General features: G+C 39.5%; 1 protein-coding gene and 1 long non-coding RNA gene across 2 annotated transcripts; one reads left to right on the forward strand and one right to left on the reverse strand.

Moving 5' to 3' along the window:
* Positions 1-275: 275 nt before the first annotated feature.
* LOC128605016 (uncharacterized) lies at positions 276-3,310 on the reverse strand. Its single transcript, XR_008385443.1, has 2 exons — positions 2,163-3,310; positions 276-397 (listed from the first exon to the last, which is right to left on the reverse strand). It is a non-coding gene; the product is annotated as an uncharacterized LOC128605016 (long non-coding RNA).
* Positions 3,311-3,520: 210 nt separating this feature from the next.
* LOC128605013 (kinetochore-associated protein 1-like) lies at positions 3,521-4,323 on the forward strand. Its single transcript, XM_053620122.1, has 2 exons — positions 3,521-3,582; positions 4,054-4,323. Exons 1-2 carry the CDS (start codon positions 3,523-3,525, stop codon positions 4,321-4,323), a joined length of 330 nt encoding a protein of 109 aa, XP_053476097.1. The 5' UTR covers positions 3,521-3,522.
* Positions 4,324-12,292: the final 7,969 nt, after the last annotated feature.

Genomic DNA, 12,292 nt, shown 5'->3' on the forward strand with positions numbered 1-12,292 from the left:
CCTAATAATTATTAATAATGAATCATCCCCACTCCTTCCTCCAAGTGGATTTACCATATATTGTGTATGAGTATGGTTCATGTAGACCAGTTTACCTCACAGCTCCATGTTCCCTGATTCGATCCTGAGCTCAGGATACTGTTTATGTGGAACTGCAGTTTCTCCCTGCGTCTGTGCAGGATTCCTCCAGGTTTTCTCCCACCACACATAGACCTACTGGTTGGTGGATCTCCTATGCTATCTTGCCCCAGGGTGTGAATGAGTCTGTGATTCTGTGTCTGTGTGTGTGTCCGTGGTCTCCTGTGATGGACTGATGTAAGATATATTCTTGCCTCTTGCCCATTAATCCTGGATAAACTCTGGATCCTCCTCAATCCTGAGCAGGATGAAGTGGTTACTGATGATAAATAAATGAGCAAAGTTGACAAATTGCATCTGCTTTTTACTTGTATCTACTCTATGGGTCAATATCGTACACTCATATAATTGTCAAATTATTAGAAATCAATGGCTTCAATATGTGAAGGGGAAAATATTGTTAACATAAAATGATATCTAATTCATTTAATGCAAATAGGTTGAGTACAAAGCCACCTACTAAGCCACTGCAGTGGAACTTAATGGTGGCCACACAAAATATTGACACTTTGGGCCCAATTTGGACATTTACACTTAGTGGTGTACTCACTTTTGTTGCCAGCAGTTTAGGCATTAATGGCTGTGTGTTGAGTTATTTCGAGGTGACAGCAAATTTACACTGTTACACAAGCTGTACACTCACTACTTTATGTTGTAGCAAAGTGTCATTTCTTCAGTGCTGTCACATGAAAATATATAATCAAATATTTACAAAAATGTGAGGGGTGTACTCACTTTTGTGAGATACTGTATTTCTCATGGATTCATAGGGGTGCTAATAATTGTCACTCTTGACCTCATACTAACATACGGACTAAGAATAGAAAAAATTATCATTTTTCCGCAGTCTGAAGTTGTCTCAGACCATTATCTTATCTCGTTCATAATACGAATTGATCATAATATTTCCACCTCGCCTCGCTACCGCGTAAAACGTACCTACACATCAGCTACTGCACCGAGCTTCATAAATAACCTCGCAGAAACATCAATTAGATTTGGATCACCGTCAGATCCCATAGAACTCGATCAGGCGACTGAAAGCTTGGAGTCAACACTCTGCTACACACTAGATAGAGTGGCTCCACTCAAAAGGAAAATAATTAGAGAAAAAAAATTAGCACCCTGGTATAACGATCAAACGCGAACCTTAAAACAGACCACTCGACAATTAGAACGTAAACGGCGTCAAACCAAACTGGTGATATTTCAAACAGCATGGAAGGAGAGCCTACTGAAATATAGAAAATCTCTTGGCGATGCTAGAAAAATCTATTTCTCCACCTTAATAGGAGACAACAAAAACAATTCTAGATTCCTTTTCAACACAGTAGCAAAATTAACTAGGAATAAAACCACTACAGAGAGAAACACTCAATCACAATCATTACATAGCAGTTTTCACACTATCTGTTGTTACCCAGATGAGGATGGGTTCCCTTCTGAGTCGGGTTCCCCTCAAGGTTTCTTCCTCTTAAAACATCTTAGGGAATTTTTCCTTGCCACCGTCGCCACTCAGTAGCTTGCTCAGTTGGGATAAATTCACACCTTTAATATCTGTATACCATGTTGATATTTCTGTAAAGCAGCTTTGAGACAATGTCTATTGTAAAAAGCGCTATACAAAAAAAAAAAAAAAAAAAAAAAAATTGTTGTGCACCCATGTAACATTTTTTTAATAAACCTGTTTGCAATTGTTTATCCATGAGAGCAGAGTATTTTTGTGAATTTTTTTAACAAAAGGTTTTGTTCTTTGCTCATATTTACCAAGGGTGCCAATATTAGTGGAGGACACTGTACATGCTGTCACTCTCGGGTGGAAACCTCACATGACAAACTGTTACTTTTCAGGAAAAAAAAAACCTGTATGTTGTGCAGTGAACTGTTACAGTTGGAAGTGTGGCTGTACATAAAAAAATTTTTTAAATGACATTAATGTTAGATTAAAAAAGCCTTTACAGACTTGGTGTTTACTGATGAAAGAAAACGCTGTATTTATTCAAAGCAACCAGTTCTTTATGTACCTTCAAGATCACTGTTTACGTTCAGCTCTGCTGTGTGGCACATCAATCCTTCAACATGTAGGTGGGGTGGAGTTATGAGGCTTTACCAAAAGTTTTAGAGATTGAGATTTAGTCACAAACACTTTTTAATACTTTTCATTGGTTAAATATTTGTGAAACCCACAGTTAAATGTAAAGGGTGACCAATAGCATTGTTTTATAAAGAACTTAAAGAAGGAAAAATGATCAAATCTGGAGATACTAGGTTTCCATGTGACAGTGACATTATACAGATGGGTGAGAAATTAAAGGGAAAATTAACAGTACCTTAATAAACAGTGTTAAGCCACCATGTGTTCCCAGAACAGCTTCAATGTGCCTTGGCATTGATTCTAGAAGTCTCTGGAATTGTACTGCTGGAATGGCACACTATTGTTCCAAAAGATCATCATTTGCTGTCTTGATAATGATGAAGACATCACATAGACATAACACATTGGTCTGAAATCTCCCATAGATGTTCAACTGGGTTGAGATCAGGTTAGGCCATGACATATCCTTCACATCATTAACCATTCATTGACCCCTTGTGCCCTATGGATGGTGCATTGTCCGTTTGTAACAGGATAGAAATGCTTCATCATAGGAAAAAAGGTGATCATTCAAAACCACTTCATATTGATGTGCAGTGACCATTTCCTTTAAGGGGATAAGTGGACCCAAACCATGCCAGAAAAATGCCCTCACCCCTAACTCCTTTCTTAAGGGTGTTCCTTTAATTTGCCACCTATCTGTACAACAATTATGAAAAACATGGCTTCATTTTTATTCAATAGATATTTATAAATTAATGTGTAAAACTAAATCCAGTGACTGTCCTAAACATCTGGGGACCTTATGCAAAACTTTATGAAGGTGCCCCTGTCACTGTGCTCATATAATAATTTTATTTATTTATTTTTACAAATCGCACAAGATCTGGTCTGTTAGTCACACCAGTTCATGTGTGTGTGCATAATGTGTGTACATGTATGTATGAGTTGACAGCAATTTGATTGACAGCAGTGGTTCTTGAGGCACAGTTGTTCAAAATAAGGAGATCTACAATTTGATATAAAGAATTTGTGTTTGTGGGAAACATCACATGATATAAAATCCACACACAAAACAAAATGTGATGGTGCCTCCCAGTGACCGTTTGGGTTCAAATTGAGCACAGACCTCTGGGGTCAAGAGTCAAACCGGTCCACTGAGTTTTGTTACGATTGGCCTCTCTAAACCTCGTCTAATCACTGATTATATTACTCTATCATGAACAGATTTATTTATTATAAATATAGAAATTTGCCCTGCTGCTTTGTTTACAGGTGCAGAGAGAACCATGTGTTTGAAATTCAGCTTGGACCTCGTACACAAATTGCTGAAGTCTGATACGCTACAGGTTTGTTACCACAGGAATAAGATGCTTTATAAAATAAATCTATATATGTATGAGTTTTTATTTTAATTCTTTTATAGATGAATCTTTAGTGTTTTGTTTATAAACAAATTTTACAATGATGTCTTTCCTTCCCATCGCTATTGACCAAACTGTTTTTCCACTTATCTTGGTTAAGCCTTAAAGTCATGTCATTTCCATGAATACAGGTTTGTCTTAGTTTTATTCTGCGCTTTAATATAACTGGTCGCTGCTTTGTTTTTTCTTTTGCAGTCCTGTTGCATTTACAGAGAGGCTCTTTTGTTGACTAACAACTATTACAAAAATATTAGGCATCATTTTATATTTTCTATACAGTGTATATATTTAATACAGCATAAATGACTCTACTTACTTTATGATCTATTGAATGCACTTGTTTATGGATTTGTTTCGTGTGTGTGTGTGTGTGTGTATGTGTGTGTGTGTGTGTAGGAGGAGCTACAGACGAGGGGAGAGAGCTTCACCTCGAAGCTGCAGTATCAGCGGTCAGCCACAGAGAACGTGTTCATGACTTTTCAGCTGGACTGCCCCAAGCTGCTGAAGCTCACGGGACTGCCCGGCCGTCTCATCGTGTCTCTGTTCGAGCACAGCTCAGTGGTGGAGCACGTGAAGAGTCCTGCTGGACAGACCTCCCCTGGTGAGAGTAAATCTGACCATGCAGACCCTAAGCACCAATACTCAAGCAATCACGCACCATTTTGATTGCAACTTGAATATTTATTAAGATGTACAATAGCCTCTTTTTTTAATGGTTATACTCATGAAAGTGTGGACTCATGAAAGGTTAGGGTTGATGTACTGATGTTGCTGGTCATTTAGAATCATGATGTGCCTAAATGTCAGCAAGCGAGGCACGGTTCTGGAAAGTCTGGAGAAAGTATGGAAATTTTTTTCATGGTGTAGATCAAGATGTGAATATTTTGCTGTCAAACTCGGAGCACTGAAGCTTTACATTTCCTTATTGTCTGTTCAAATGCAGCCTCCGTAAGTAATGTAAGAATCGAATAATTGCTCAAGCCAAAAAAAAAGTTTCCTATTTCATTGAGAACCATGCAGCCCTTAGTAGAGCTCGGCTGCGTCCCTTGCAGGAGCGGCTGAGAACTGTCCGATGTCATTATGCAGCACGAGAGTGACCTCTAGAGGAGAAATAAAAACTCATTCTTGTTATTTGAAGTGTTTTTTAATTCATTTTGGACATCTCTATTTTTATTTGTTATTTGGAGTGTGAAGGGAAATTCTCTTATCATGTACTCTTATATTATGAACTGCTATCAAATACCTATGATGAATGTATTCGTTTAATTACCTTGTATTCATTTAATAACCTCTTTAAATAAGCTGATCAACTGCTATCCTTGGTTATATTATGTATTTCCATGTCAACATGACACAGGACTTATTTTGTATTATGACTATGTGCTGTGTGTTTTGTTTAAATCTGTCTGACACCTGGACCAGTAGAAACGCACTGCTTCTTATCAATGTGTATAAATACTTTTGTTTTGCTTGAAATAAACCAGAAGTCTCTGTGAACATTCATGTGTGTCAGTGTTTGTGTGTGTGTATGTTCATTTGGACTCTCCAGGCCTGAACTCTGCGGTAAACCACACTTTCTAGCTCATAGCAGCACAGAACTAAAAGTTAATAGAAGTAATGGTAGAACAGGCTGATGGAGATTTGAAGACATAAATATGAGATTCCTGAGATACTTGGAAATCTAACAGAGTGCTACGTTAAATTAATGTTTATTAATAGTTAATATATTATATTTCATTTTAAAATGTGCAGTACATTTTTCATGGTTCAGTCAGTACTTTATTTTTGTAATAAAGTTCAGGAATATTTTACTTCGAGTGTTTTCATTCAGTATCAGTTTAAAATTCTGCCCGACTTGGTTACTGGTATCAGTAAAATCCACTATCGGTCGACCCCAAGCCCTAGGGTGTATAACAAAAGGCTGCTTTAAACAGTTTTTAACAACAGCATTTACTCATCACATGTTTTCTGTGCCACTTTTGTTTGCCTGACCAGAAATTCACGCAGTGGCTAAAGAGACCGCACCCATTAACGGTGTTGACCTTCTCAATATCAGTAATATCCTTCTAGAGAAGTGGCTTTGCACACCAGGGCAGACAAATGGCAAGGTAAGAGGTTTTCAAACACACGCAGGAACTTTAAATGTAGGCTGAAAACTGAGGAATAATTCTCAAAGCATCTTATCAAACAAAGCAACTAAATCTTTAAAACCCCCATAAAGGCACAGATTATTGAGCGATTATTAGTAGCAGTGTTTGTCACTACAGGACCTCCAGTACCAGGACTCTGTGACTGATCTTACTGAGGATCCTGATCTCATGAGGTGAACTAAAAACTCCTCCATTATACTTCACAGCTCTTTTTCCCATCAGAGAAAAGTGTTTTCTATGCACATTTCTTTTCTTCTGTTTTTCAGAGTGGTGTATTTGCTGCAGATGCACTCCATGGATATGAGGTATGTCTACTCAGTCCCATCCTGAGTGCAGAGACAAAGGTAAATTATATAGCTGTAGCTTCAGCATGTATATGATTTCTTCCCATTTTATACAGTATTAGTATAATTTAAAGGGCCAGTGGGTAAAATCAAAGCTCTAAAGTTTACATGTACAGTAACACTGTAATTATTATTTATAACTCCTTCATCCTACCTTCCCTCCAAGCCCATATACATGTATACCTGCCTCCTACAATTTCTGATGGACAGCAGTTTATCGTCATGTTCATTTGCAACAAACCTTTCATTTACTGGATGAATGAACGTCAGCATTCATTCATACGCCTCGTCACATATGAGGAAAGTATATCTGGAAAACTAAGCGTTATGAATCAGACTTGACACATTATACTGGTGTGTAAAACCTAACACTAACTTTTTTTTTTTAAAGAAAAACAAAGTACACAATGATTTATTACATTAATACTAAATAACGTTATCTGTATATAGTTACACTTCATATAACTCATGTTTGGGGCTGCAGCGACTAGTCTGAATAATCAGTAGACTTCCTGTAGAAGTCCCTGTAGAAGTTATTACAATAAAAACGATAATGTTTAGAATGAGCACATTAGTCTGTCTTTTTTTGTTGTTGTTGTTCTTTTCTCAGCTGTTGGGAAGATCCGGTCTCAGACTGACCTTTGAACACCGCAGCTGTGCGCTGCTCTGCCTCATTCACCTTGTAGACACCTTGTTATTTTATAATCAATATTTGTCTATACTGTATGTGTGTATGCTGCGCGTCTAGTAGCAGATTTGTGTTTGGAGTACGAGGTTCTACGCTATCAAGCGATAAGATTTTATTTTGAAAAACACTGGATACTGGTAATATGTGTACAGCAAACAGACTTTTATTTATATCTGCAGAAATATGATCTAAAACATCATCAGATTTTCACACAAGTCCAAAAGTAGATAAAGAGAACCCAGTTAAACAAATGAGACAAAAAGATTGTACTTGGTCATTTATTTATTAAGGAAAATGATCCAATATTACAAATCTGATAGTGGCAAAAGTATGTGAACATCTAGGATTAGCAGTTAATCTTAAAGTGAAATTAGAGTCAGGTGTCTTCAATCAATGGGATGACGAAGAACAGGGATCTGTAAGAGTCTGATCTTCACAACATGTTTGTGGAAGTGTATCATGGCATGAACAAAGGAGATTTCTGAGGATCTCAGAAAAAGGGTTGTTAATGTTGATCAGTCTGGAAAAGGTTACAAAACCATCTCTAAAGAGTTTGGACTCCACCAATACACAGACAGTTAGTTTGTGTACAAACGGAGGAAATTCATGACCATTGTTACCCTACCCTGCAGTAGGGTCCAATAAAGATCTCCCCAAAATGAAGATATGTAATAGACTGCGAGGTCACAAAGGAACCCAGGGTAATTTCTAAGCAGCTAAAGGCCCTCTCACATTGGCTAATATTCATGAGTCTACCATCAGGAGAACACTGAACAACAATGGTGTACATGGCAGGGTTGCAAGGAGAAAGCCACTGGTCTCAAAAAGAACAGTGCTGACCTTCTGCAGTCTGCTAAAGATCATGTGGACAAAACAGAAGGATGTTGGAAAAATGTTTTGTGGATGGATGAGACAAAAATAGAATTTTTGGTTTAAATAAGAAGCGTTATGATTGGAGAAAGGAAAACACTGAAATCCAGCACAAGAACCCCATCCCATCTGTGAAACATGCTGGTGGTAGTATCATGGTTTGGGCCTGTTTTGCTGCATCTGGACCAGGACGGCGATTTCTAAAGGGAAATATCAGGATATCTGTCTGTGACCTGAATCTCAAGAGAAAGTGGGTCATGCAGCAAGACAATAACCCTGAGCACACATGTCATTCCAAAGAATGATTAAAGAAGAATAAAGTTAATGTTCTGGAATGGCCAAGTCAAAGTCCTGACCTTAATACAGTAGAAATGTTGTGGAAGAACCTGAAGCAAGCAGGTCATGTAAGGAAACCCACCAACATCCTAGAGTTGAAGCTGTTCTGGACTGAGGAACGGGATAAAAATCCTCCAAGTCGATGTGCAGGACTGATCAACAGTTACCCCAAACGTTTATCTGCAGTTATTACTGCACAAGGAGCTCACACCGCTTACTGAAAGCAACAGTTCACATACTTTTACCCCTCACAGATATGTAATACTGGATCATTTTTCTCAATAAATAACTGAGCAAGTATAATATTAATATATATTATTATTGTTATATATTATTATAATATACCAGAGCTTGATGCAGAGCGAGCACTTTTGGCCCCTCATGAAGCATTTGGTGTTAAAAGATCGGTCTGATTAGGTGGAGGAGATGGTTAACTACCTGAACATGATAGCTCATTTAAAAGCAATTAATCACACTACTTTTTGAGAAACAGGATATTTTATGAGCACCAACATGTTTTCATTTCACAAAAAACTTGCTTTATAAATGTCTCAGATTTGGCATCATGCATCTCTGAGATTACAACAGTTAGTAGAATATCAATAACATTCTATTTCATATTTCTATAAATCACTTCTAACAAGTGATTTATAGAAATGAAACTGATGTGAATTAATGTTTTATTATTAGACATTGCTAGAAAGCAGCTTTACAGAAATCCAGAGAGAGCAAGAGTGCGAGGGGGCGTGCGAAGGAGAGAGAGTGAGAGAACCCTTGGAGAGAGAGAGAGAATACTAGGTGAGACAGAGACACACACACACACACACACACAGAGAGAGAGAGAGAGAGAGAGAGAGAGAGAGAGAATCCTAGGTGAGGGAGAGAGTGAGAAAGAGAGAGAGAATCCTAGGTGAGACAGAGCGAGAGAGAGAGAGAGAGATAGAGAATCCTAGGTGAGACAGAGCGAGAGAGAGGGAGAGAGATAGAGAATCCTAGGTGAGACAGAGAGAGAGAGAGAGAGAGAGAGAGAGAGAGAGAGAGAACCCTAGGTGAGGGAGAAAAACCCTTGGAGAGAGGGCGAGAGAGAGAGAATCCTAGGTGAGACAGAGGGAGAGAGAGAATCCTAGGTGAGACAGAATGAGAGAGAGAGAAAACCCTTGGATGGACCTGACTTTAAAATATCATTTAATACCAAAGATTAAAATGTCCCCCCCCCCCCCCCATAGACGAATCAGTTAAGCATCATGTTTCAGCACATCACATAATCACCAAAAAAACTAAAATAAAAATGTCATATTTCCGTTATAATCAACATCACAAATACATTGATTTACACCCCATTTCTGTTTAAATGTTTTAAGGTCATTAACCAACTTGAAGTAAGTATTCAGTTCTTAGTGGTGATCTTATTAAACCCCTGAGGACTCTTTACATGTCAGCCAAAAACACCACTGTACACCAAAACACCATTGCACACCAAAAACACCACCGTACACCAAAAACACCATCGTACACCAAAAACATCGTACACCAAAAACACAGCATCAAGACTTTACATTTTACACACTGACTGTGTAACAGTTTCAGCTTCAGTTACAGCATGACTTTCAGCAGATAAGCTGTCTTACATTCTCTCTCTCTCTCTCTCTCTCTGTAAGTGTGTGTAGGAGATGTGTATATAGAGATCCAGACAGAACACTTGCCCCAGTTGTTGTTGAGGAGTGTTGAGGAGTGTCGGCTGTTACGCTGCAGCTCGGTCTGCAACACTGTCTGTACCTCTGCTCCAAAGTCCAACCTCCGCTCGTCTCCCCCCTCGTCCTCCTGTCCAGTGGCCCCGCCCAAGAGCAGGACACACTCCAGGTCAGTGCACCACACTTACACAGACACACATCACCGACACACGTATCTCACACACTCACACACATCACACACACACAGTCTGAGTGAAGTCATCACGCAGTTATCACACACTAATGAGACGCTGGACACTTCACTCTCGCTGTAACTCACACAAAAAGACAAGAATAAGAAAGAAAGAAAAGCAGTAAACAGTATGAATTATAAACAGTGACACTGATCAGATTGTTTGTTTTCTACACTAGTTTCTAATACTTTCTTTCATTTCTTACTATGATCTTGTATACTTTTTAAATCATTTTTTACCCTCCCTCTCTTTCTCTCTCTCTATCTCTCGTCTCTCTCTCTCCCCCCCAGCCCGGTCATGTCTTAGCGTTAGCACACACTTTAACCAATCTAGCACGTTAGTAAGTACAATAAGTTAATAAAATGAAGTTAATATATTAAATAGGCTTTGGTAGTTGGCATGTGAATATTTAGTGTTATACCGACTTCTGTAACTAGCTTCACCATGTAACGGATAGTTCGGTTATAAATAGCAGAGTCAGGCTTCCTAAATAGTTATCGATCTGAGCGCTGGATTGAGTTTAAAGCCTCTGAAATCGAGGACAGGGTGGACAGTAGTCTGGACCGAGCCGAGCTCATTAGTTCAAGTTGCAAGTTTTTAGTTTGTTATGAATCTGTAAAGCGCTGAGCGGTGGTGTGATGTGCTTCGATGTTGTAACTACAGCGCGCTCCTTTTATTCTGCGTCTCTAAACACCGCAGCTGAGCTGTGATCTGTGTGTAGAACAGGTTTTCACTCAGCAAAGTTATTAGCAAGCACGGATATGGTTATTTTCTTACTCAGAACATCACTAGGGACTGAAAATCTCAATATATTAACATTTTCTTTAGAGGTAAAATGGCACGAAGGTGGAAGAAGAATAATTATAACTAGACCAGTACATTTCCTGAAGAAAATGTGAGCGGTGCTTGCTGTGGTGAAATCGGGACAGGGCGCCAATACATTCAAAAGCCACCCGCGTAGGGTGCCAATACTTTCGAGAGCCGGACAGATATGGCACCAGCACTGTTAGAGCCGGCCGTGTAGCGCGCCAATACTTCTGAGAGCCGAACAGATCATGTGCCAATACATTATAGAGCCAAACGTGTACGGAGGAAAAATTTTTAGAGCTTTCTCCTTAGAGGGCCAATACTTTCGAAACTCAATGCAAGTCTATGGGAAATTTTCTGATTTTGAGCTTCCGTAGCAGGAATTCCGGCATTCCGATCGCTTATAAAAGTCATAGCACACCTCTCCTCAATAAGCCGATCGATTCGACACCTCACCCTTCGATCTCCGACAAACGGTGCGGACAAGTTAGCGCCGAAAAAAAGTGGAAGAAGAAGAATAATTATTATAATAATAACTAGAACGGTACATTTCCTGAAGAAAATGTGAGTGGTGCTTGTGTGGCAAAATTCAGATCGGGCGCCAATACTTTTGAGAGCCGACCGCGTAGGGCGCCAATACTTTCGAGAGTCGGACCAATAGGTTGCTAGAGGGGTTTAGCATGATGCTCGCATGTTTTAGCATCATGCTCGCATGTTTTAGCATCATGCTCGCATGTTTTAGCATGTTTTAGCATCATGCTAGCATGTTTTAGCATCATGCTAGCATGTTTTAGCATTATGCTAGCATGTTTTAGCATCATGCTAGCATGTTTTAGCATGTTTTAGCATCATGCTAGCATGTTTTAGCATAATGTTAGCATGTTTCCGCATCATGCTAGCATGTTTTTGCACGTTTTAGCGTCATGCTAGCATGTTTTAGCGTCATGCTAGCATGTTTTAGCATCGTGCCAGCATGTTTTAGCATCGTGCCAGCATGTTTTAGCATCGTGCCAGCATGTTTTAGCATCGTGCCAACATGTTTTAGCATCGTGCTAACATGTTTTAGCATCATGCTGGCATGTTGCTAGCATGTGTTAGCACTGTACTGGCCGTGTAGGGTGCCAATACTTTTAAAGCTGGACAAATAGGGCGCAAATACTTTCGAATGCCGGACTCTAGGGAACCAATATATTCGAGAGGCGAAAGCGTAGGGTGTCAATAATTTCGAGTGCCAGACGCTAAAGGCGGCAATACTTTCGAGAGCCGACAGCGTAGGGCGCCAATACTTTCGAGAGCCGGACAGATAGGGCACCAGCGTTGTTAGAGCCGGCCGTGTAGTGCGCCAATACTTTTTAGAGCCAGCCGTCAAGGGCGCCAGTACTTTTGAGAGCTGGCCGTGCGGGGTGCCAATACTTTTGAGCGCCGGCCGGATCGGGTGCCAATACATTCTAGAGCCGAACGTGTACGGGGGCAAAACTTTTAGAGCTTTCTCCTTAGGGGGCCAATACTTTCACAG

Source organism: Ictalurus furcatus, unplaced genomic scaffold, assembly GCF_023375685.1.
Source record: "Ictalurus furcatus strain D&B unplaced genomic scaffold, Billie_1.0 scf7, whole genome shotgun sequence".
NCBI classification, from domain to species: domain Eukaryota; kingdom Metazoa; phylum Chordata; class Actinopteri; order Siluriformes; family Ictaluridae; genus Ictalurus; species Ictalurus furcatus.